Here is a 25,851-nt window from a genome sequence, read left to right as displayed (position 1 = left end):
GCAGGAGGATTCTTAACCACTGCGCCACCAGGGAAGTCCTGGAGTAATTTGTTACAGCAGAAATAAGGAACTAATACATCTCCCTCCTGCTACCAGGCCTTGAAACCTCATTGTCTAAGGGATGAGGGTCTCCCTCTGCGCCTAGCAGCCTGATGACCTGAACATCACCCTCTCCCTTAACCAGAGGCCCTCCAGGCAAAGCATACCCAAGGTTCTGTGCATGGGGGACAGAAAAGGAGGTGCCCCAGCCCCCAGGGCCCACCCTTGACAAGACTGTGAAATTATCCTCAAGGATGTTGGAAACTGGACTTGCTTAAGGTCATAGGGTAAGTGTGAGGTGGTGCCAGGACTGAACCCCAGGGTCTTGCCTGGCAGGCCAGTGAGGTCCCCATCCACTCCACTAAGCTGAGCCTCTTTCTTTGCCAGTCTGACTTGCCCTCCTGGAGGGAGGTAGTCATTCACACTTTAGCATGAGTAAGATAGGACAGCTGCCTGTGCATACACCACCTGTCAGTATTGTATTACTACAGAGTAGCAGAGTTCGACTCTCATGTTGAAAACCAGGCTTGGGGTGGGTAGTTTCCCTTCTCATCCACTCCAGGGCTCACAGGGTCCTGCTGGCCACCTCCAACCCTGAAGTCTCCTTCTAGGCCTCCCCAAAACAAACTCAGTTCTTGCCCTCCACAGGGAGTTGCTCATGCCTGTGGTCATGATGGTCCCTGCTGTTTAATAAGAATTCTGTGTCAGGTCCAGTGCCCTGAACTTTACCTGAGCCATTCAACAGAGTCCCCTCAACCACCCAGAGGATATTATCCTCCCATTTCACAGATAAGGAAACTGAGCCCCAGGCAGGTTAACTCACATGAACAAGATCATTCAGCTGCAAGCAGAGGAGCAAGGTTCAAAGCAGGTAATCTGACCCCAGGGCCTAGAGCTGCCAGGGTTGGCCTGTAGAAGCACTGGCTTACACAGTCAATGTTTCAAAACCTAGAGATTTTATAAAAAATCTTGATTTCTAGATTCACTTGAAAAATCTGATTCACCAACTGAAAGAACTCAAACAGCCGAAGCAGGAACTATTTGAGCAAGAAAATAAAGTAATATAATTCAAATTATAAAATAAATACCCATGAATTCATACTGATATAAATGATTGAATAAATAAATAAGTGAAGGAGAAGAGACAAATTTCCCATACAGAATAAATCCAAATAATTGATATAGATACTCTATCCTCAAGGAGGTGGAACATAACTCCTCACTTCTTCAAAAGGTACATTGTGGAAAGCTGGAGGAAAAAAGAGTCACTTTATAGCAGAGTAACCTGACAAGAAGACATGACGACTACATGTAATGTGGGATTCGGGATGGGATCTTGGAACAGGAAAAGGACAGTAGGGAAAACTAAGGATATCTGAATAGAGTGTGGACAGTAGTTAATAAGAATGTATCAATGTTGGCTCATCAACAGTGACCGAAGCAACATGCTAATGTAGGACTATTACACATTGCCTGCAGGCGCCTCCAAAGGTTCACTGCACTCTCCTCGGCCAGGGGCTCCTCTGGCAAAGCCCAGGGCATAGAGGCTGGGTTTGGGTGTCTGGAGAACTGGGTATGAAGCTTGTCTCCGCCCAGATTTACTCTGTGGCCATGTCCAAATTCCCTTCCCTCCCAGTGCCAGGTGCAACAATAAACCCTGTCTCCCTGGGGCCCTGGTAGCCCTCGAGGACCCTCTCAGGGTGCTGGTGCCTGCTCAGGCAGCCCAGCTGTTACTTGTGGTGTAATTGCTAGTCCTGAGGTGCCCAGAGCCTGTTTTTTGCAGGACTGAGTGAGTCATCCTGGGATCATTTGCCTGCTGGGCAGTGGGGGATGTTTGGTGACGGTAAGGGAGGAGCATCCGCTGTTTTTTCACAGACACCTGGTCGTGCTGGGGAGGATGCTCAGTGCCCTGACGGGGCTCCTCTGGCTGCCCCCAACCCCACACCCAAGGCCCTGGGTCCCTGCCTCAGAGTGAGTGAGGGTCTGGCTGAGCCATCCCTCCTCCTGCGCTAAGGGATGAGTTAGTGATGGCCTTCCCGAGTAAGCAGTCGTTGGGGGTCAGTTGGAGGCAAGGACTGATGGTTTGGAGGTTGTGGCCCCAACCACACCCCTCTGTTGGGTTCCCATTTCCCTATATCCAGGAGTGTGGAAGGAGTCCTTCCCCACTGCTCACCCAGCTCTGGCCTGGGCACTGAGAGATGGGGCCGATGGGAGAGAAGACAGGAGCAGTGGGCGATAAGAATCCAGACGGGGCTTCCCTGGTGGCGCAGTGGTTGAGAATCTGCCTGCTAATGCAGGGGACACGGGTTTGAGCCCTGGTCTGGGAGGATCCCACGTGCCGCGGAGCAACTAGGCCCGTGCGCCACAACTACTGAGCCTGCGCGTCTGGAGCCTGTGCTCCACAACAAGAGAGGCCACGATAGTGAGAGGCCCACGCACCGTGATGAAGAGTGGCCCCCGATTGCCACAACTAGAGAAAGCCCCCGCACAGAAATGAAGACCCAACACAGCAAAAATAAATTAATTAATTAATAAACTCCTACCCCCAACCTCTTAAAAAAAAAAAAAAATCCAGACGAAGTAGGAGAGAAAGGAGGGTTGGAGCCTGGGCTCCAGGAGGAAGGCTCAGTGTGGTAGGGGGAGAGGGTGGCAGAGGAGGGACGTCTGAGACAGCGGGCACGTGTGGCCTGGAGCCCGGGCCCTAGGCTGAACTGCTGCTCCCAGCTCAGGAGACCCTGTACCAGCTGGATGCAGGCAAGTGGGCACGGGCAGGGCTGCCTGCCAGACAAACACAGAGAGCCCTTTGAGTGGGTGGCAGCTGTCACCCCAGACTCCCCTCTGTTTGCTGTGGCCCTGCCTGCCCCCTCTAGCCCAGGAAAGGCCCCCAGGAAGCAGGGACAGTTTGTATGTGATGGGCAGCATAACAAAGTGGTCAGACCCTTGGTACTGCCTTCTGGTAGCCGAGGGGTCGCAGAGCCTCAATCTGTTCTATGTAACATGGGAACAGCAAGGCCTACCTGGCAGGGGGCGGGGCAATTAGGATGCACAGGTATGTGCACAGTGCTTGGACACCATGTCAGATGTGGAAGAGCTGAAGAAATCGGGGGTTTAACCCGGAGAAAAGAAGGCTCAGGCCCTGGAATGCCTGTCTTCCAGTGTCTGAAGGCTGGTCTCTGGTGCAGGGACGGCCTGGTTATGGGTGGCCCTTGAGTGGGGGTTACCAGGAGACAGGATCCTCCCTAAAAGCCCGTCCAGCTCTGTCAGGGTGACCTGACGATCAGCCAGGCTGTTCCCGGGGAGGGGCAGTCAGGGGAGCGCAGAGCAGGCGGAGAAGCTCTGGGCAGAGCTGTGTGTGGGGTTTTGGTGGGGCGGGGGGGGGGGGGGGGGAGGCGGGGGTGTCGCTGGGCTTTCAGCTGGGTGAGTGGGAAGGGTTTCTAGGAGCCCTGCTCCGCTGACTTGCAGTAGCCCTCAGACAGAGATTGGGAGCCCAGCCAGACCACCGGGCAGGCGCCCAGCACCCTGGGCTGGGCAACGTGGGGGTGGGGGTGGGGGGGTTCTGGCCTCCAGACCTAGCGGGCGCGCAGGAGATGCTGCGACTTGAGGTGGCCCCTGAAGGACGGGTAAAGGGTGGAGGCCGAGCCTCGTCGCCGCGTTGGGCCGACAGAAAAATGCCGGGGTCCGGGGTCCTCGCCTTTAACGCGGCCCCGGGCGGAGGAGACGGGAGGGGGAGGGGCGGCACGGGGCGGCGCATGCGCGGCGTGGGCTGGAGCGGCTGGACAGTCCGGCCGCCGGGAGATCGCAGGAGCCAGTCGGGAGCCCCGAGAGCGCCGGGACCCCGCGCGGGGGGCTCTGAGCGGCGCGGCAGACCGGCGTCCGCAGCCTGCCGGCGCTGCTGCCCGCCCGGGCCCCGAGAGCGGCGGCCAAGATGTCCGTGCCGGTGAGTACTGACCGCCGGCCGGGACCGCGACCTCACGCCGCCCGCTGCAGGCCTAATGCCGCCGGGGCTCCGGGCTGGGGGTCACCCCACCTGGGCCTTCTCGCATCGGGGGATGGGGGCAGCCGGGGGTTTCTCCGCGAAGCCGGCCTCTCCGCCCCCGCCTTTCTTTCCATCCTCTCCCTGGAGAGCCGGGTCGGGCTGGGGTCCGTGCTGTCCCCCAGGAATCCCTCCACCACCAGGACGGCTAGGCCTAGTGGGGAGAGGTCTCTGCCGCTCCCCGGGAACCCTCCTACAGGATGGTTGGGCTGGGTGAGGGGGCGGGGTCTGCGTAGTACCCCTGGGAATCACCTAGGACAGCTGCCCTGTTGTGCTCAGGGACCTCACGGGGATGGCCAGGCCTGGAGCCCGGTCTGTACCTCTCCCAAGACCGAGACACCCTTCACCCGGGGCAGCCTGGCGGGGTGGAGATCTGCGCCTACCCCCCAGAACCGGCGGATGCACTCACTTTCCCGGGAAGTTTACCTCTGCGGCTGAACCCCCAAGGGTTCAGGGCCCCTTCCCTCCTAGCCATGGGGGCTTCTCTTCTCACCCGACACCCACTCCTCCTAGCCCAGCAGGCAGGCTTGGGCAGCCCCCCAGGGCTCCACACTTTGGCCGGCAACTGGAGGCATCTGAGTCCCACCTCCTGAGGGTGGCAAGTGATCCTGGCCACCGCTGGTCACCAAGCCTCAAGCGCAGACCCTAGCCCGCTTTACAGATGCACAGACTGAGGTGGGGGCTGACACCCTGCTTCCTTCCTTCCCGGAAGGGGCACCTTCTGCTGGAAAGCTGTGGCCTCCAGCCATTGTTTCTCTGCTGCGTTAGGGGCTTTCCCTCTGACAGGAAGGGGCAGTGGCCCAGCGCCCCTGTCCCCTGGCCTGTTTCTGGAACTGCTTGTCACTTGGGGGACCCCGTCCTTACGGTGAAGCAGACAGCTGGGGCTTCCTGGCAGGGCAAGTGGACTTTTAATTACCCACTGTAAAGTGTATGGAGATTACTGGAGGAGAGATGCTGTGTAAGTGCAAAGCATTGTTATTATGGAATTAAAGATCCCAGCTCCTGCCCGCCTCCAGAAGCAGTAATGCAGAGTTACTGAAGAAAAAATTAGGGCTTCCAGACCGTACTGATGTGAAGTCCCCACCCCCATCTGTTCTGGTTCAGAGCATAATTGCCTCATCTTTAGAAAGAAAGAAGACAGAAAATGCCTGCCAAGCCCTTCTCCTGCCCTGCTTTCCTGCAAAGCTCCGGGTCTCTTCTGGCTCGGGGCATTGGGGGAACCTGCCCTGATCCTATGGGCACTGACCAGAGAGATGAGGTGGGCCATCTGAGCCTGCTTGAGGACCTGAGTCTCCAGGGCAGTAGTGAATGGGGCATGTGACTCCGGCCACATGAGAGGCTGGACAGCCTAAGTTTGGGACGTCTGCGCTTGATTTGGTGTGGCCTCCACAATCACAGCAGAGGTGCGGATCTGGAGTCTGGGATGGCACCCAGACCCCTTGCCTTATAGAACTTTGGGCAGCCTTCCTGGGCTCTGTGCCTCAGTGGTCCCATCTGTAACAAGAGAGGGATGGTGGGAGGGCCAGGCTCTGGGTGTGATTTGGACAGACAGGCACTGCTGTGGACACCTGCTGTGGAGACCTGCAGTCCAGCTCTGCTCCGTCTCTAAGACACCATTGCCGGCTCCACGTCGCTTCCCACCCTCCCATCTGCAGCCACAGCCCTTGGAGATTCTGCAGAGGGGAGTGGGGGGGGTTCTCACCCTCTGCCCCCTACATACTGGGCTGTCAGATCACCCTGGCTGTCTCCTGGGATCTTGAGCAATGTGTGAACTGGTGGCACTGGGAGAGGAAGTTCATTTTGGGAGCAGCCATGAAATGTTCAGAAAATTGCTTTCATGTGCTGATGAGTGGTGAGGCCAGCCAGCCTCCTGCTCAAGCCCTGCTTTGCGAACCCAGAATGGTGACCGCCCATGTGGTGCTCACGGACACATTTGGGTTTTAAGCATACCCCTTCATTTGGGCAGTCTTTTCCTGGATGGGGCTGACGCAGGCACTTTGGCCCACAGCAATTATAAAATGCTTCAGAATGGGATGGGAGGTCATGGCGGTGAGAGAAGAGGCTGGGGCAAACCAGGTTGGGACAGGAGTGACCTCCTGAGTGTTAGAGCTGGGGGGCCCTGCAGGGATCAGCTTGTCTCCCTCTGTCATTTGACTCACGTGGGGTCTGGGGTCCAGAGAGGGGAAGGCACATGGGGTCCTCCTGACTCCCTGCCTCGTGCTTCTTCCTCTGCCCAGAGCTGAGGCACAGTTCACACAGCACCTGGAGGTGCACTTCCTGGGTGCTGTCTGACATCCGCCTTCTTCTTGGGTATGGCTGGTCAGCACCCAGGACTGTCTCTTCTCTCTGGGCAGGCAGGAAGCATTTGGAAGGAAGATGGCTGTGCCACCCCCTTCAGACCCCTGGTGGGCATTGGAGTGACACTGCCCCCCCGGCACTGTCAGGCAGGAAGCCAGCTTCCAGCTTGTAGAGAAGCTGCCTGCTCTCTGTTCCTGCCTCTTGTTTCCTGTCTGGGAAATGGGCACAGCCATTCCAGCCCCTCCTCTGCTCCTTTATTAAGTGAGGAATGGGTCCTTTCAAGGAGCTAAGTGCTGACGTGTGTTGAGTGCATTCTGTGTGCCAGGCGCTGGGCTCGGGGAGGACCTGTAGTCTTGCCAGGGTCGCCTGGCCACTGAGAGACGGAGCCAGGGTGGGCACCAAGTCTGGCAGGATCCAAAGCCAGAAAGTGAGTGTGGCCTCTCTAATTGTAGGGGCTGTGGCCTGTTGAGCCATCCACAGAGGCCAAGGCTGCTGAGAGAGCGACCCTCTGCTCGTGGCTTTCTGAGCATGAGTTTGGGTAACCCCTTCAGCACCCCTGGACATGAGGCAGCTGGGCCTCTGGGCGACCAGGCAGCTCGCCCGGGGCTGTAGCCCTGCGGGCCCCAGCAGCAGTCAGTGGAGATCGGCGGGGCAGGAGTGGCACCTGGTCGAACCTCTGCCAGCGGTCCCAGGGTGCCCTTTGTGCCTGGCTCTGTGCCAGCCACCACTGTGACTGGAGAGCTGGCCAGGGAGCTGGGAGGCTCTGCCCTGGGCTCACCACTGGCCTGGGCAGCCAGGCCATGGACAGCTGGGGCCTGGTAGAACAGGCTCAAAAGAGGACAGTGGGAAGAGGCAGTGTCCAAGTCCAAGGTCCTCAGTTCAGTCTCCGAAGGCCCTGGCACGCCCCTGCTGCCACACTCCTCCCGCTGGCCTTGGACTCTGCCCGGCCCTCCCTCGGCAGGAAGGTCTTCAGCCGCTGCCGTGCTCACCTCGTCACTCCCGCTCGCTCAGGCAGAGGGCAGCGTGCCAGGAAGCCATCCAGGATTCCCATCTGTGATAGTGCATTCATCCTTGGGGTTATCTGGTGCCTGCTAGGCTCCTCAGGGCAGGGCCAGGCCTGCTTGATTCCTCTCTCTCCAGCCTATCCTGGCCACCTGCCAAGGAAGTGGCCCTGGGAGCACCGAGGAGCCCACCGCCATATAGGAGTCTATGTCCCTGTGCAGAGAGCCTGCATCCCAGCCACTGTCCTGGAAGCCTTGTTGGGGGCTGAGTGGGTTCCCAGAGAGGCTAAGTCTGGGTGGGGAGGATTTGTGGTGGGTCGAGGGCAAGGGCTCCGGAGTGAATGGTGCTGGCTCGTCTGAGCCAGCTACTGAACCTCTCTGAGCCTGTGTCCTCTGTGTTATGGGGATGTTAACAGCACTGAGCTCTTGGGGTTTTATGAGAACTTGGTGAGGTTTGCAGAAAGCTTTTACTAAGAGGCTAATAAGTCATAGCAGCTACTGCTGTTGAGGTTATTATCTTCATCCTGCCACTGTTGACTGGTGCAGTGGCCGAGACCCACTCCTGGCACCGGCACGACCAGCTTGGGAAGAGATCAGCTCCCTGCCCCCATAATGTTCCACGCCATCCAGCCTGCCTCCAGTAGCTTTCTCTTTAGGGTCGGTTCCGGCCAGGGCCTTAGCAGTGGAATGACCCCAGCCCCTCCCCTGCCTCTTGAGCCTTGGATGGACAGGTACGTGTCCTCACCCCACAGATAGAGTGGCCTCCAGTGGGGCCACCGTCTGGTCCACTGTGCCTCAGACCAGCTGCATGCCCTGCCCTGAGGGCCCCCGGGAGCGGGTGCAGGGCTGCTGGCTTTGGGAGCTGTTGGATCGGTGGGTACAAGCCTGACTTCAGATGTGGTCAGCAGTGGCCTGGCCAGCATGGAACAGGCAGGGTCCTGGGTGGGAAGGAGAGCACGCCGGAGGTGGGTCCTGGCACTTTAAGGGAGGGGGCTCAAGCTTGTGGGTGAGGCAGGTGGGCCGCAAGGCTGTGAGGGTGGCAGCTTGTGACCCCCCGCCTCCCATGGCCTGGCATGAGGCCTGAGCTGCACCTGCCCTCCCGTCTCCTGCCCTTTCTGTGCTCTTCTTTGCCTCCCCAGCCTCTGACTTGGCTTCATCACAACCGCTTGCTTTGATTGCATCCTAGTCTAACCCTGTTGTTTCTTTGGCTTTCTTTAGTTTGCTGGGCCTTTGTCTCCCTCTCTTCAAGAAAAAGACCTGGAGGGGGGACTTCCCTGGCAGTCCAGTGGTTAGGACTCTGCGCTCCCACTGCAGGGGGCTCAGGGTTTGGTCCCTGGTCGGGGTAAGATCCTGCATGCTGCTCAGCCCGGCCAAAAAAGAAAAAAAGAAAAAGACCTGGGGACAGGTTGGGGACCTTGGAGGTGGTGATGCATGCCTGCTCTGCCAGGAGAGGTGGTCACAAGTTGTGGCTCTAAAGTTAATCCCTTCTCTAAGGGGAATTAGAGGCTGAGGGAACTTTTTAGTAATTTTAATTTATTATTTAAACCCTGCTGAGTTCCAGTAAGGAGTTGAAGCAGATTATAGTGAAAGACACAAACAGTCTGGGATCATCAAAAGATCCAGAAATATGTACTGTATGGGGAAGGTAGGCATGCAGATTTAACTTGAAGCTCCCTGACAGCCAGGGCAAAAAGGGTAACACGGTGGGTTTAGGATTGCAGTACCTATTTTTTGGTATTCCTAATGCTATGTATTGTTTCCTCTGTGCTTTTTTTATTTTTACCAGTTGAGACTCTCTTGTTGAGGTAGATTTTCTTTTTTTTTTAAATTTTATTTATTTTTGGCTGTGTTGGGTCTTCATTGCTGCATGCGGGCGGCTCTCTCTAGTTGCGGCGAGCGGGGACTACTCTTCGTTGCAGTGCGCAGACTTCTCATTGTGGTGGCTTCTCTTGTTGCGAAGCACGGGTTCTAGGGCGCGCAGGCTCAGTAGTTGTGGCATGCGGGCTCAGTAGTTGTGGCGCATGGGCTTGGTTGCCCCGTGGCATGTGGGATCTTTCCAGACCAGGGATTGAACCCATAAACCCAACAGTGACAGGTGGATTCTTAACCCCTGCGCCACCCGGGAAGTCCCTGAGGTAGATTTTCTATGTAGTGAAATTGAAAGATGTTAGGAATACAGTTGAATAAGTTTTGACTAATGTAGACCCCATGTAACCATCAATCAAATCAAGATAATGAACCTCTCCATCATCTCAGAAAATTCACAAGTACCCCCTTCACAGTCAAGTGTGCCCTACCCCCTGTAAGGTGGTCAACATTCTTTTTTTTTTTTAAAGGAAAAGCTATGATTATCCTGTGATCTTTTTTTTAATTAATTTTTATTGGCATATAGTTGATTTACAGTGTTGTGTTAGTTTCTAACGTGGCCAGCATTCTGATTTCTCTCATCATGGCATGGTTTCGCCTGTTCTTGAACTTGAACTTGATGTAAGTGGAAGCATATAGTATATACTCTTTGGGGTCTGGCTTTTTTCATTCAGCAAAATGATTTTGAGATTTTCATCCACATGGTGTGTATCAGTAGTTCTCTTTTCGTGGCTTTGCTGAGTGTTCCACTTTTGACTATGAATTTATGTACTTATCCATTCTCTTGCTGATGGATATCTGTCTCTAGTCTTTGTGTGCTGTGTATTTTTAATACTGGAACGTACTAGTGTTAGTGGTGGTGTAATACCCTATTTCAGTATTTTATAAAACCTGATATCCAATCATGTGTGCGTTGAGGCATGCCCAGAGAGTCGTCTGTGCCCCCAAATCCTGGATTCCCCAAAGTTACACGATTGTCAGAGTGGTGTGACCACATGCCTTCTTGTTCACAGCCCTCCGCAGGTATCCAGGGTTTGAATTCCCTCTTCCCAGGTTGGCCATGAGGTGAAGCGTCTTAGGTTTTTGAGTCACCTGTGTTTTTCCCAGGACTCTGTGCCCACCAGAGGTCCTAGTGGGGAGAGGCTTCTAGGAGAGGATGGAGCCTGTCTTGGGAGCTGACCCTATCCCTCCACCCTCCCTGGTCGGGACAGATTCCCGGTCCCCCCCCCCCCCCCCCCCCCGCACTTTGTCCCTGGCTGCCTGCCAAGACACCCCACCAGGCAGACACTCCTGGCTGCTCCCAGTTAACTCTGGATGCCCCCAGCCAGCAGGACATCCGCACCACTCAAGAAGCTAAGAGCAGGGAGGGGTTGCTTGAGAGCCACTCCCTGCTTCCCTAACACCTCTGTGCTCTGCTCTTCACACCGAGGGAATTGGCTGCCTGTGCTGTTCTTACAAACCTTTACTGTTATTTTTTTCTGCATAATGAACCTTAGCAAAAGATTCACACATCTGCTCAAATGCTACCTCATCAGAGAGGAGCCCCCAGGCACCTTGTATAAAGTAGCCCCTGCCTCCAGTCTGCTCTCTGCTGTCTGCTTGGTTCTCCCACAGGCGCTCCCATGTTTATCTGTTTGTCCCCCTCACACGCCCTGGAGTGTAAGTTCCTTGAGGACACGACTTGTTTTCCTGGCAGCCTATCCCAGCAGGGAGTGGGTGCTATAGCATGTGTAGTGATAGGCCCAGCCACTCCCCACTCCCCCTGGCTGAGGGGAGACCCTGCCCACCTCCCAGCGTTGGCTGGTGGAGCTGGGGGCAACAGGGCTTTGCAGAACGATTTTTGCTGCAGAATCTCAGACGAGGTTGAGGTTTTGTTCCTCGTGTGGTTCAGGGGCTAGGGAAGCTCAGGGCCCTTGAGCAGCGGCTGGGAGGACAGGGAGGGCTTACTGGAGTGCACTTGTGCATGAGCTGTGGGCCCAAGGGAGTGTGTTTGGCAGGGCAGGGGAGGTGCGTGAGTGTGCTGCTGACACCAGGGTGCCGCGAGGCACTGCGCCTGCACGTGCCTGCAGTCTCACGGCCTGGTGGTGGGCAGGGCTCCTGGCGGTGGTTACGTTTAGCAGACGCACTAACCAAGGCTCTGAAAGATGCAGTGACCACTGAGGTCCCATGCCAGGTGGACTCTCTAATGGGCTCTACTCCTGTCCTTGTAGGCTACACCTGGGTGAGGATTGGGCCTGGGTCTCCTGGGGCACATGGAGCCTTTCTCTGTAGGTTGGAGCAGGCTCAGGTGGGAGGCCCCCAGTGCGGTTCGAGGAGGGAGAAAAAGCCGCACTTCCTCGGTGGCTGCTGTAGCTGTGCTCTCTCTGTTTTCACGCCTTCCTGTACTCCCACCCCACTGACCCCAGAGCTCCCAGGGTCCCTCCTGTGACTCCACTGTCCTCCTGACCCCAGCTGATGTCTGGCCAACATTGCTGCCCCTCTGGGGGTCTCTGTGGGTGTGGGCACCTGTGCTGCTATGGAAGCAGGCTCGGGGGGCAGCAGAGGGCATGTGAAGTCGCCCCCTCTCCCTGCCCTGACATGCTGGAGCTGGCTGCCATGGGGAGAGGCTGGTGCAGACTGCGGGCTGGGACTGCTTCTTGACCACACCCCGGGCCCTGCCCACCCAGGCTGTCAGCCTGAGCTGGGCCTCCAGCGGCTAAGCTTTCTGTCTGAGGACAGGGTCTTGTCCCCAGCCCTTCCTCCCCCCACCCCCGTGTCCTCCCTCAGGCAGTGCCGAGGTGGCTGCCGCTGGGTGAGGACCCAGGGAGTGGTGTCCCAGTGCCATGCGGGAGGGCAGCCTTCTCATTATGCACATGTGGGGCCTGGTTTTTGCTTCTCTGAGGCACATGGGGAGGGGGTTCGAAGAGAAGGGAGGACTCAGGCCATGGGGGCAGCACCCTGGGCTGGGACAAAGAGCCCCTGGGAAGTGCCCCAGCCTCGTGAACTGGGCTGCTCGCTCACTGAAGCAGGCATCTGCCCGCAGGTGCCCCTGCTGCTCTTTCATTTCCAAGTTAGAAAAGCAATTAAAAGAATCGGGAGACTGTTGCTCTTTCCAGTTCCCAGTTCTTGAAAGAGCCAGAGCGAGAGGGGAGGGAGCTGCGGGAATGTGGGGGGCAGTGGATTTGCTGGGATCCAGGCCCATCTATCCCCCTCCGCCACCCCTAGGCTCTGTCCCCACACCTTCGGTCCTGGTTGTGCCCTTGTACCCTGGTCTCTGGGGACTGGCCTGGGACGATGCTAAACGGACTCGAAGGCTGGGGACTAGAGCCCACCCCCCCACAGTCCGAGTCACCACTGCAGTGACAAACAGACTGCCCCATGGTTACTCCGCCCTTGGAGAGCAGGGGAGGACGGGAGAGCTCTTTATGGCTCTGACGCCCGCCCTAAGCGTGCAGACTCTGCTCTGTCTGAGATCACCTGGGGTGCTGTTCTGTGGGCACACCCCTGGGTAGCCAGGTATGGTTACATTTTTAGTTTGTAGCTTTGTCACTTCCTGGAGGTGTGACCTGGGCAAGGCACTGCCCCTCTCTGAGCCTCTGGGTGGTGGTAGTTCTGTCCTGGTCCCCAGGAGGGCAGTGAGGGCTGGCTGACACTGGGTGTGTGGGGTGTCCGGCCTGTGTGACAGTGGTTCTCGATGCAGCGGGCTGGCCTCTTCTCCAGGCCATCCACAGGGGTTCCTCCACCCTTGCCCACGCAGGGCTGGCTCCGGCTTGCAGGCTTGCTTGGAGCTTGCCAGTGTGCGTGGCCAGCCCAGGGGCAAGGCGTCAACACCCATAGCCCTACAGATACATCATTTCTTCCTGTCCCTGGGCTGGCAGCACTCACCTCCGGCCTCAGGAAATCCTTTCCTGCTGCTGCTCCCCGAGCTGGCCATCAGCTGACCCATCCAGCCACCCTCTGTGCTGCTGGGAAAACCAAGGCTTTAGGAGGGGAAGGGGGCTGTCTGAGTCACACTGTGCGAGCCATTTTAGCCCACTCTTTTCACTGCCCATCAGCATTTTCTTGCATGATTTTAGTCTCTGAAAGTGGCCATCTTAATAGCTGCACAATCTTCCATTGAGAGGCTCTGGTGGCCCAACCAGTCCCCTATAGTTGGGCATTTAGGTTATGCCCCCTCTTTGTTTGCTGTTATAAATGCTGCCACAGACATTGTTGGGGCTAAAGCAAGAATAGTTCTTTGTGTTGTGGGTCTGACCTAGAGAATAAGACCCCAAAAGCCCAGAGAGCAGGAGCCGGGCCTCCCCACTTAGGGTCTAGGATCAGCAGCAGCCCTCACCCCAGTGGACACTTTAACGGACAGATGAGAGCCAGAGTCCCTGTGTGAGTCTTAACCACTGGACCAGCAGGGAAGTCCCTGGGCCCCAGTTCTGAACTCAGTTGTGTTTGAGGGCGGTGCTTGGGTCTCAGACGCCTGTCCTTTGGGGTCTCTGAGTGCGGCAGGGTCCTTGGCTTTCCTGAGTGTCCCTGCCCCTTGATTCCCTTTCTGCCCTGTCCTGAAGTTGCCTGCCACAGGGGAGTCAGGGTGGACTGCACTCTAGCATCCCCACCGTCCCTTCTGTGGCCACCAGTTCTTTCCCTTCTGTGGCTGAAGTCTGTGGGATGGGGCAAGGGGCAGTAATCTGGGTCTCAACCCTCTTCCTCTGGAAGACGGGGCTATGCGTGAAGGCTGTTTTGCAGGATCACTGCGGGCATGAAATGAGCACGTGGTCATAGAGACCTTGGCCCAGGGCCAGCCTGTATGCTGTCCTGGGGGCTGTGTCACTTGGCAGTCGGCCCGGGAGGGTATGCTCCCCCATACACCCCAGCCAGAGCCTGCCCAGTGGGTGCCCCTACCCCACTCCCCCATGGCAGGCCTGGGAGGGGGCATTCCTCTCCCCCTCCAGCTACTCCCCTTGCAGCACAGTGGGGCACAGATCCTAGGGCCTTGATTCCAAAGCGGAAATGCCATTCTGGGAGACACAGTCTTGGGTGGGGGGGGCGGGGAGTTTAAGTGGAAAAGCAGCAAATTTTTGAAATGCCTGGGCCAGAGCTGGGTTCTCCTCCCCCGCCTGCCCGCCCACAGGAGCAACCCCGCCCCCAGCGCTGCTTTAATCCAGCCCCAGAGAGGGAGGGTCTCCGGTCCTCCTCCTCCCAGGCAGCCTCCTGTCTCCCAAGGCCAGCTAGGACCGAGTAAGGCCAGCCCTTTTGCGTCCCTGCCCATTCCTGCAGAGACCTCCTACCGTCTGGCTGTGAAGCCTGGTCTCCACCCCACTCCCCACCGGAGTGGAGACCCGGGGAAAACCTAGGGACTCCCTCCAGCTCCCAGCATGGACAGATGTTCACACACAGCCCAGCTGGTTCTGATCTGATTCCTTGGAACCTGGAATGCCAGCCAGGCTGAGGACAGGGGCAGGGGCAGGGTTTCGGAGGGGCTGAGCCCGCAGTTTCCTTTCTGACTTCGGGGCACAGCTTTGGGAACTAGCAGGAGAGGATACTCTAGGTAGTGTTCCCCTGAGAGCTGGCTCTTCTGTGGAAGAACTGGGCTGTTTTGAAGGTTACAGGAGGTCCCGTCTTGAGGAGGGCAGAGGGTAGCAGCTAGTTGTCCCATTCCTTCTTGAGGACTCTGGGTCACACTGAGTCCAAATCCCATTGCTCCTTACCCACACCCTATGCTGGGAGTTCTGTCCAGTGGTTCCCCGAGAAACTTTGGGGGAAATGCAGATGTCCAGATTCCCCCCACACCCGGGATTTCTGGAGGAGGGGACCTGTGGGAGGGGTTTTTTAGGAGGGGATTCCTAAAAAACAGGAATCTGTTTTTTGACAAGCTCTCCAGGGGACCTGTGACCAGCCAGACTTGGGGTTCCCTAGCCCAGCTCCTTCCTTTTACAGATGGGAGAGGGCCCGGCCAAGGTAGCACACCTGGTGAGAGGCTGAGTCGGCCATCCCTGGGTGTCAGGTGGAGGGGCACCTGTGAGTGCACTGTGGGCTTGTATGTATTTTATAGGCCGTGCCCGAGGGTTCTCTGCAGGGTGTGCCCCCATGCTTCCCTGGAATTTCGAGCTGCCTGATGGTGTCCACACACTCAGCAAATGGGACAGTCTAGTTCTGGAGAGGTCCCATTCTAGATCTCTGCAGACCACTGTGCAAACCTGGACTGTGCTCAGGGACTCTGGCTGGCTACATGGGGTGACAGTCACCAACTTGCCCCCCTAGGGAGCGGGAGCTCAGGAGAACCAAGGCACCCTCCACTCAGTTTCCCTGTCGTGCTTCTTCCCTCCCCCTCATTCTCATCAGCATCCCTCCTACCCCCTGTTGCTGAAACAGGAGTCGTTGGGGCACAGGCGTTAGCCCTGGACAGGGCTGACTGAGGGAGGGATTGGGGTAGGGGCACATCTCCTAGAGCAGCACCGAGACAGTGGGGGACACTTCGAGGAGACTGAATTCAATGCCGAGGAGAAGGTGGGAGATGGCAAGCTTCTTGTCCCTGGGTGCACTGGAACCTCCCGCGCACGGCTGGTAGAACATGATGCGCTCCGGTTCTACTCTCCCTAGATTACAGGGACAGCCGCAGTCCCCAGCTTCCTTGCTGTGTCTTCATAACCTGGGGCTCTTACACCGAAGGCCTGACCAGAGTCAGTGCGGTGGTCGTATTATTAGTTTTATGCCAGCTGGGACATGCCCCTCTAGATGCAGATCTGAGTCGGACTGCCGGATGGACACGCGTGAAATGCCCCAGGTTGGTGGGCGGGGAAGGCAGACTTGAAGCTGGTGCCTCCGGGGCTGCAACGGCCACGGGGGAGGAGGGCAATTCCGGCAGTCTTCCCAGAAGAAGAAGGCTTAGGCCTTTGAGGAGGGGCGCGTTCTCGCCCACGATGGAGGGCAGGGATGGGCGTGCGGAGAAAAGGCGATATCCCGCGTGTCCGGCAGGCGCCTGGAGCCTAGCGCGGGTGCAAGGGTGGGGGGTGGTGGACGGTCCCACTGGGCAGCGCGTGCCCGCGCGCTCCCGCAGCCAGCCGCGCCCCCGAGCCGGCGGCTCATTTGCATGGGGAGCCCGAGCGGCCAATGGGCGCGCGCGACCGGGCATGCCGGGAGCCGGGCTGGGCCCGCCGGCCTTGGCGGCGGTGGCGGGCGGGGCGAGATGGGACCGGCTCTGTACGGCGACGGCGGCAGCGGCAGCGGCAGTGGCCTGCGAGGTGGCTGAAGCGGCCGGACCAGGACCCGGGCGGCTTCGGGGCTCTCGGGAATCCGAGAGCGCGCGGCGCGGGCAGTTCGCTGTGCGCCCTGCGGGGAGCCGGGGCCCCAGGCCGACCCGACACGATGAACTACCTGGTGAGTGCGGTCAGCGCAGCCAGTGCGGCCCGGAGTCCACTCGCGGTGGCCGGGGCGGCGTCCGCGCGCCAGGGAGTGTCGGCCGAGGTCCGCGTACCGGCTTGGAGGCGACCCAGCTCTACCCGCGCCCGGGGCGGTCCCAGGCGGGAAAGAGTTAAGTGAGTGGCATTTCCTGCCGGACCTGCAGGTCCTGGGAACTACGGGCCGCTGGAGCCTCCGCGGGGGCGTGACCGGGCCGGGGTCCGAGGTCCTGGAAAACCCCCCTTCTGCCCTGGCCGGGGCTCCCAGAGGCCAGGACTGCGGAGGATCCCAGAGCCTGCGCACCCCGGGGGCGGCTGGAAGGACCGGACTCGGGGGCCGCCGGCCGGTAGGAGAGTTCCTGGATCCGGGAAAGTTGCTGGCCGGAGGCCCGCTCTCCCTCTGCCGGCCGCTGCCTGCTGGGTGACCTTGGGCCTGTGAGCCCTGTCTCCGAGCCTCACTTTCCATCGCTACGAGGAGCGGTCCGAGGTCCTTTGGACCGTGAACTTCCAGGAAGCAGGGTGGCGATCCGTGTGTTTTGGAGTGAGGGCTGCCCATGCCCCCAGGTTAGGGGTTGAGGGGTGGGTGAGCAAGCGCGGGTGTCCACGGAGAAGTTAATAATTAACCCCCGGCCCGCCCGCGCTGGATTCCGGGACCCAGGGCGGGAGCTTCTCGTATTACCTACCGTGGTTGCAAAAACGGTTGTAGGAGCCGGGTCTTGGCAGGGGAGTCCAGGGCCGCGCCGCGATCCCGGGATCCTAGCCTCCGCGGGTAGAGCGTGGGAGCTGGGGAGGGGCGGGGCCGCTGCCCGGGTGGCCGCAGCCCGGGCGCCCAGCCCCTCATTGCTGCTGCAGAGCCCAGAGCGGTGTTGAAAGATTCGGAGAAGCTGAGATTTGCTGAGGGCCGGGCGTGGTCAGGGGGTGTGCGGGGGTTAGAGTCTGGGGAGATGTTGGGGTCTCCCATCCCTCGGTAGGAGCAGTGGCTTCCTAACTGGTCTTGAGAACAGGGAGTTTATTTCCTTGGCACTCTTAGCATGAGGAAGAGTTCCTTCCTTGGCACTCTTAGCATGGGGAAGAGTCTAAGCTGGGAGGTACTCTCTGGGTTTGCTGTGCAGATTTCAGCCAGGCAGGGAGATGTTCCTCATCCCCCTGGGCTGGGGAACACGCCTCCTGCCCGTGACTCTTTCCTTTCCGGGCTGGAGAGCTTATGGTGGGAGTGGAGGGATGGCAGGGCTAACAGGCTTAGAAAAGCAGGAGAAGGGCCCAGGTGCAGGTGGAGACTGGCAGGAAGGGAGGTCTGGGAGGACCTGCCGGCAAGCTCTCCTGGCACTAGCACCCACTACCCGCTTGCCGTGGGCAAGGAAGGAGTCCTGTAGGTGCCGGGTGGAGGCAGGGCAGGGCAGCCCCAGCTTCTGCCAAGGCAGTCACCCTCAGCTCCCGGTGACTTTTAAAAGAGGGTGACTTTTACGCTTGTGCTGAACAGAGACGTTAGCGTTGTGGGCTGGCATCATCTCCCCAGGCTTGGGCAAGGGATTGAAGTAAGGGCAGTGCCACTAGGGAATCCTTCCTAATCAGGAAGGGCCCCTAAGACACCTGCTCTCCCCGCGAGTCACAGATGGTACCAATGGGGAGACTGAGGCACAGAGAGGGGCAGTTACTTGTCCTCACAGAACCGTATCCAGAACATAGTCTCCTGGTATGGCCCCATGCTCTAGCCACGTGCTCCCCCTGCTCTGGGATTGAGGGTGCTCTGGTCCTTGGGGTGCTGCCATGCTCTACTGGGGCTGCCAACTTGGTGGGGTCTCTCTGGCTCCAAAACTGTGCCTTAGTAGCCCCCTCCTGGCCTCCATTATTCTTTCAGGAGATCCCACCACCCTTTGTCTCTCAGGCCTGGAGAACTCCCTCCACCATGCCCCAGGAGCCCACAGCCAGTTGGGGCAGCCAGAACCAGCCAGCAGGTGGAAGGGGGAGGAGCAGTGTTAGAGTCATGCTTGGAGGGCAGGCTGTAGGGTAGGGCAGGACAGGGTCGTTCTCCAGCAGAGACACTGGCCAAATTCTTCCTCCTCTGGATCCTTAAGGCCCCCAAATAAGGGGCTACAGAGTGGCCTCCCTCCAGGGGCCAGGCTGGGCCCTTTAGCACTGGGGAGAGGCCCTGGCTCTATCTCCATCTCCTTGTGCTAACTTCCTCCCACCTCTGAGTGAGGAGTGGGGCAGAGTACCAGCCTGCCGTGGAAGGAGCTCAGAGGGTGGAGGGGCAGGGCCCCGTCTCAGTCCCCTGTTTCCATTGCATATCCTGAAGTCAGGGGCTTGGTACTTCTTTTGAGCTGGAGAACCCTGCTTTTTGTGCCAGTGTGTCCTCCTCCATCCCTGCGGAAGCAGATGGTGCTGCTCTAAGGGCTGCTGAAAGCTATCACTTAGGGCTAGAGGGGCAGAGCTGAGGAGGCTTTAGATGTCCAGGTGGGGAAACTAAGGCTTCGTAAGGAGTGAAGTCCCTGCTGTCCCACCCGGGCTTCTACCTCTGCCCCTCCAGTGGCATATCTGGGGCTGGCCACGGTGGGTTACCAGGGCCTGGTACTGTCCCTGAAGTGAAGGTCAACCTCATGCTGGGCCCTCTGCTGAGAGACCAAATCCCAAGGCTGAACAAGCCGGTCTACTCAAACATGTCTGGGGTCTGTCAGCCTGGGTCGGTTCCCTGGGCTGGGTGGCAGTGGTGAGGGTTCTAAGGGGTTGAGGACCACTCCCAAGCTGTCAGAAGTTGGGGTGGGCTGGAGGGTGGAGGGCTCCGCTCTCGTGTCACCCACATGGGCTCCTTGGTGCCCTGGCCCCAGACCCACCTGTTCCCACCGTCCGAGGTGTGTTGGGGGCTGCAGATGCCATGTCCTGCAGTAGGAGGGCCCTCCCCATGCCACCTCTCTTCCTCTGCCCAGCCTCGCAGGGACAGTGCCTGGGATGCCCTGGCAGGAGAGGGGCCAGGGGCCTGCTTCGGCCCAAGAGCTGGGCACAAAGACATCTGCTCTTGCCACTGTACCAAGGCCAGCTCGGGGCTTCTGATTGTCTGAGGGAGCTGCTGGCGGTGGCCACCCACAGGTGGGTTTTTAGTCCTTTGTTCTGTAGACCTGTCCTCTGGGTGCTGTCAGGCATGGGGCTGAGGACCCCCACACGGCCCCTGCTCTGTCCTCTGAGCCTCAGGCACTGCCAAAGCAGGCAGGGAAGGAGCCATGCTCCCCTCGTCCCCTTGGAGTGGCTCTGGAGTGGGGGGCTCATCCACGCTTGTCACGCTGAGCACTGAGGACTTTAGCCCAGACCCTGGTCACTCAGTTGTCCTGGAAGAATTAAGGGGAGGGTGATGCCAAGGCCTGCTGTTGCGGAGTTCCACCCAGGATGAGGGTGTGGGGCCTCCCGGGAAGGGAGGAGGCACTGCCCGCCCAGCCCCATCGCAGCCGGGAGGCGGAGCAGAGGATTGTCAGGACCCTGGCCAGTGGGCCTGTAGCCGCTGCCCCTCCGGCGGGATTCCCAGGGCACAAGTGAGCAGCGGTTGTGGGTGTAGACCGCCACTTGGGCACACGTACGTCGGGCCTGTATCCAGTGGCCACGGGGACTCCTTGGGACAAGCAACCAGAATACCCCAGAAATAAACTTGGCCCAGGTTTGAGATGGTTCTTTGTATGAAGAGAACTAGAGTTTCCCTAGTGACTGCTGTGTGTGGGGCTCTGTACCTGGGGCTGGGGTGTATGTCAGGGTGGGGGACAGGGAGGGATGGAAAAGCCCTGTGAAATTTCCACTCCTGGCTTCCATGGACCTAAGCAGTACCCCGGGAGCCACCCAGCTGCACTTTGTCATACAGCAGATCTGCCTCTGCCACTTCCTGACCATAACCCTGGCGAGTCAAGTGTCTGTTGTGCACCTCAGTCTCTCCATCCGTAGGTGGAGGCAATCACAGTGTCTCACAGGGTTGAAAGAGATAATTGAGGTACGTAGAAGAGCCCTGTCTCTCACTGCCGGCGTTATTGTCATCATTGTGAACTGTCAGTCTCCCCACCACCAGGTAGCACCGTCCCGCAGAGTCGGGGTTTGGGGATACCCAGAGCACATCCAGGGCTCTCCGGGGCAGCAGACCGAGGGAGAACCCGTCAGATGGCCGCTGACACGTGCCCGTTGGCGGCCAAGGCCCAGCTGCTCCGTGTCTGAGGGCCCGGGTGAGTCTGGCGCACACAATGAGGGCCATTCTCAGACCCGGCAGGGCCGTGGGGCAGCCCTCTCAGCTCCCGTGTGCAACAACCAGGGTGTTGTTCTGGGCGGGCCTGGCTGGCAGGCCGCTGCCTGGGGGGTGTTGGCGTTGGGCAGGGGGCTCTCCTCTGTCCCCTCCCTCTGGGGTGAGTGAGCCCAAAGGGCCTTTCCTGGCTTTCTCAGGCGTGGCCACGCGGCTCCCAGGGAGGGCAGGGCACCACCTTCCGCAAGGGGGGCTTTTGCCTGAACCCGCCCATCCAGCAGCCCCACGCTCAGCCCTGCTCTGGGCCAGGCCTGGCGTGCATGTGCAGCGGAGGGACGTTCCCTGCTCAAGCAGACAGGCCCCTCCCATTCTGGGCGCCCGGGTTGGGGGCACGAAGTGGGCAGTAACAAGAGGTGTTGATCAGCACTTCGAGGTGGGGACAGTGAGGTGTGGGTGCCCGGGGAGGGATGTGGGAGCTTTCTTGGCGGGGTGGGGGGGTGACACCCAAGTCACGTCCTGAAGGAGGAGTAGGACACAGCGAGAGGTTTCCTAGGGTCGCGGGTGAGGTGGCCAGAGACTCGGGCGAGTCAGCAGCAGTCTCCGTGGTGCCTTGGACCCAGGTGGCTGGCAGAGTTGGCCTGGACTGCGATGGTGCCCTGGTGGTGTGCCCCTCCCAGAGATCACAGCTGTGTCCTCTTGTGAGCTTGGGGGAAGCACTTGATGGGCCCAACAGTGAGGAAGGCTGGAAAGCCAGGTTCTGGGTAGACTGACCCCGCTCTTCCAAGCTGGGACAAGACACTGGGCCCTGGGGAGCATGTCCAGAGCAGGAATGCTCAGGTGGTGTGGGTTTTGCCTTATCCTGCCATGGGATGCCACCATTTGGACGGCATGGACTGAGCTCTCCCTGCAGCATCCCAAGGCACCCTGCAGTGTGACCGGCCCAGCCTGCCTGCCGGTCCAGGGCCACAGCCCTGTCTCCCCTCCAGCCTTTCCCTATTTCAGTGTCTTGGCTCATGCCTGCCCTCTGCCCACATGCCCTTCCCTGGCTGGTTTCATGGTCGCCTAGTTTTCGGTCTTCATGAGTCATCTGAAATGTCCTCCTTGGGGGAGGCCACCTCTGACCATCCTATGTGTAGTGGCCCTGTTGCACATGCCACATTTCCCCCTGCCCTGGCAAATCGTTTTGTGTCTGCCTGCCCTGCTGGGATGCAAGCCCCGTGCAGACAAGGGCCTGGTCGACCTAGGCTTGCACCGTCTTGCAGGGCCTGGCCCAGCACCTGGCAGAGGGCAGATGCCAGGTGAATCTTTTATTAAACAAAAGAACTTCCCTGTGAAACCAGGATTGTCACCTTAACACAAGGGATCTGGGTGCTCAGAGAGGCTAAGGGACTTGCCCAAGGTCCCCAGCAGTGGGAGGGAGAGCCAGGCCCAGGTCTGGTCTTAGCTGCTGCTCAGCACTGGAGGGAGAAGTGTGTCAGGAGCAGCTGGAGAGGCTTAGGGGCCCAAAGGGGCGGGTGCTTGGCCAGCTGGAGCTCTGCGGCGCCAGCAGTGCCCAGGACTGCGGAGAGCCTGCCTTGGGGGCTCGGCGGGGGAAGGGGGGCACCAGCTGACGCAGGCAGAGGAGCTCCTGGTGCCAGGCGCCTGGTGCCACGTGCCCACCCTGAGAGGTGCTTCCCAGCCTGGCTCTGGCCTCCCCGGACTATACAGTTGCAGTTGGAATTGGCCTTGACTGCTCATCGAGCTCATACCCAGGAGGTGAGAGCTGGCCACCCTGGGCACGAGAGGCCCCGGTAGCTCCCTGGGCAGCTCTCCTGGGTCCAGGGGACCCTCCCTCCACCCCCTTCCCCCTCCCGCTGGACCTTGCCCTTGGCAGAGCTCTCCAGCCTCCCTGAGAGCCCAGCCCTGCCCAGCAGGGCCTGGCCGAAGCCCCTCTGCCAGCCTTCCTCCAAGAGGTGAGGGGCCTCTGAGGGGCATTCCCCTGCCTGCACCCTGCCCCCTTTGACTGGGCTGGAGGGGAATTTTCCTGTGACTCACTCTGCTGGCGCTTCCTGCGGTCACCAGGGCAGGGGCTGAGGGGACCCAGAGGGGTGGCTCTGTGTTCTGGGGTCATTGGGGGAGGGTGGGTTGGGTGTCCCGCCCCCCTGACGGGGTGTGATTCCCTGAGCAGGCTGCAGACCATATTTGGGAAACTTGCTTTTCCTGCAGGCAGCCTGGGGATGGGACCCATGAGTCCAGTGGGCAGCAGGGCAGCCCCCGCCCCATCTGCTCCTCCTGGGGCTTTGGCCTCTGACCTGCTTCGGCCCTGTCCGTCCCATCCTGCCTTGGAGCCTAGGAGGTAGTCCACTGTTTTCTTTTTCAGGGTGTATATTTTTTCAACCCCCAAACCAAGAAATGCTCATTAAATACAAATTGAAAATTTCTGAGAAGCAGGAAGAAAAAGCATCCCCCATTGTCTCAAACATTACCCTCTCCCCAGTTGTTAAGTTCAAGTGACATTTTATTGAGGACTCATTTATACCTCAGTGCAGTGATAACCGTCCTGACTGGTGTGGACAGTGTTGGCGCCGCCAGTAGTTCCGAGGGCCCTTGCCCTGGCGCTCACCTTGGTGCAGGGTGAATTCGCTTGCTCTGCTCTCTGTGCGCTGCCTGCCTGGGCTGGCTTCTCCCCTGGGCCTTGTCCCTCCTGGCTCCCAGCTTTCTGGCCTCTGGGTCCTTCTGAGCTGCCCTGGAGGAGTGGGCTTCCCGCCAGTGCGCCCCCGAGTCTGAGCGTGCAGTCCTGGGCCTGGAGCACGCACTGCCTGCCCCGGCTTCCCCCGTGGGCTGCTGTCCCCCTTGATGGTGTTCCGTCCTCTTCCCTAATCCTCACTGTGACGGGCAGGGGAGACAGAGTTCAGAGGGGCTCCTTCTGGCTCCTGATGCTGGTGTGGAGGTGGGCCCTCCTAGACTTGGGTGAGGCCTCACCCCGACTTCTCTCTGCCCCGAGTTGGAATCCAGGGGATGAGACCCAGGCCCACGTGGGGAAGGGTGGTCCGAACCCAGGTCCCATTTCCGAGTCAGATCTAGACCAGGCTCTGCATCTTCAATCCCCAGGAGACTCAGAGGAGGGCGACCAGAGCTGAGGCCTGGCTGGTGGGGCCGGTGCCCAGCTGGCCTGGCACTGTCCTCTCCACAGGCCTGGCCTTCCCACCCAGGCACCTGCTTTGCTCCTGCCCTCTGCTGGACTCACCTTGGCCCTCTGGCTGGGGCCCCCCTGTGCTATCTCTGGGCCCAGACTGAGCCCTCACCCGCGCAAGCAGCAGAGGCCAAGGACTGAAAATGTGGGGCCTGTCCACCCGGTTCTCTGTCCCCGGTGAGCTTCTGGGCCTGCCGGCACAGTGCCTGCCAATGCTGGGGTCCTCCTGTCTGTCCCCACAGCCTCGCCAAGGCCTGCACAGGCTGCTGGGCTACTGGGCCTCTGCACGGAGCATGTGTCCCGGCTCCAGGAGGGTTTGCCGACTCACGGAACCCATAGCAGCGGTTCTGGGGTGCCTGTGAGAATTAACAGGAGAATTGCAGGAGTAAAGAGCGGGGCTGGGCGTGGGGTGCTGTCCTTCTGTGGCCGTCCTCAGTCTATATGGGACGGCTTCCTTGTTTTGCTTTATTCTCCCCATTTATTCCTGATGCCTGTCTCATTCCCGTCCCTCTTCCAGAAGCACCCATGCAAATGTAATGTGTCTGGAATCTGCCCTTGGACAAGTGTCTGTGAAAAATACATAGAGTTCTTTTGTAGGTATTCGTAACATTTACGTAAAGCGTTCTGGGCTGTAGATCTCCTGTTTGTTCCTCTGACTCGGGGGGTGTGGCTGGTGTTCCTCACCAGACACCTGGGCACCTGCTGGAGCACAGAGCAGAGTCGCAGGTCTGTCCCGCTTTGCTGGCTGGATCCCTGAACGTCCTTTGTGGCCATCTTGGCCATTCTGGTCTCCCCTTCAGAAAACTCTTCATATTTTATTGGTTTTCTGTTGGTGTTCTTGTTTTTTCCTCGAGGAAAAACACCAGACTCTTGTCATTTGGTGGCCTGTCACCCTGTCAGCTTTCTGTTGTTCCCCCACCCAGCTGAAACCGTTCACTTTGATGAGGTTGAATCCATCTCTTTGTTTCTGTTGTTGTTACCTTATGTTTTGTGCTTTTTGTGGTCTTTTTTTCTAGGGTTTTGTTTATAATTTTTTTCCACCTCAAGGTCACAGAAATATTCTCCCACAATTCTTTTCTTTTATCAGCTCTAAGGTTATAACTTTCACATGTAGGTGTTTGATTACCGTTTGTTTATAACATGAGGCAAAGTGTCCCAATTGACTTTTCTTCCTATGGTGAGTGAGTTTTCCTGGTAGCATCTCGGTTACAGTCCTGCCCCCATCATCGCTGCGTGATTCCCAGCCGCTGCTGCCTGTCCTGCTTAGGGATTGGAGTTGTGGCCTGTCCTCACGGCAGGAAGGAAGTGCCTCTTTGCATTTCATTTTCAGAATTGACCTGCTTATTTGTGGACCTCTATTCCTCTGCTTAATTCTAGAAGGATTTTTTTCCTTTGGTTGAATTCCTCCAAAAAAAAAAAATGTTCGGCTGGCATTTTTATTGCAGTTGTAACTTATTAAGCAAGCTTGGCCCAGTTGTTACATTTTCTCCTCTGGAGTCTTTGCTTCATTAACTCCTGGATAACTTGTAGTTTCTGTTATCTGGTGACATCTTTTCTGTGAGGTTCCCTCCTCAGCACTGTTGATTCTTCTTGTTTGTTGGAATCTGTATGTAGATGACATATGGTCTGCAGATGATGACTGTTCTGTCCCTGTGTGTCCCCTCCCCACTCTCTGGTCTTTTCCTCCTGGCTGATTGCACTGGTGGGGCAGCAGGGAGTTGAGTTGAAGCTGGGAGGGTGTGCATCCTGTTTTCTCCCCAGGACGTGGTGGCCATTATTGTCATTATCGCTGCCTTCCCCAGCATTAGGTCCAGCTTATAGCGTGACTCCGGGAGTATTTTTTAGAGTATCTTGAGTACCATCCTGGA

The 25,851-nt window shown here is 58.5% G+C and overlaps 1 protein-coding gene across 5 annotated transcripts in view; it reads left to right on the top strand.

Moving 5' to 3' along the window:
* Nucleotides 1-3,832: 3,832 nt before the first annotated feature.
* The window catches only part of BCAR1 (BCAR1 scaffold protein, Cas family member), a 35,364-nt gene continuing 13,345 nt past the window's right edge, over nt 3,833-25,851 (top strand). Inside the window, exon 1 of one of the 5 annotated variants that reach the window (XM_060130408.1) lies at nt 3,833-3,976. In XM_060130408.1, the coding sequence (XP_059986391.1) occupies nt 3,965-3,976 (12 nt within the window). In that variant the 5' untranslated portion in view covers nt 3,833-3,964. Of the gene's footprint in view, nt 3,977-16,380; nt 16,585-16,623; nt 16,743-20,702; nt 20,798-25,851 lie in introns of those variants that run through there. The other 4 variants (XM_060130407.1, XM_060130412.1, XM_060130411.1 and 1 more) reach the window with 4 other exon arrangements.

This window comes from Lagenorhynchus albirostris, chromosome 19 (assembly GCF_949774975.1).
Source record: "Lagenorhynchus albirostris chromosome 19, mLagAlb1.1, whole genome shotgun sequence".
NCBI classification, from domain to species: Eukaryota; Metazoa; Chordata; class Mammalia; order Artiodactyla; family Delphinidae; genus Lagenorhynchus; species Lagenorhynchus albirostris.
This window is presented reverse-complemented; position numbering and strand designations above follow the sequence as displayed.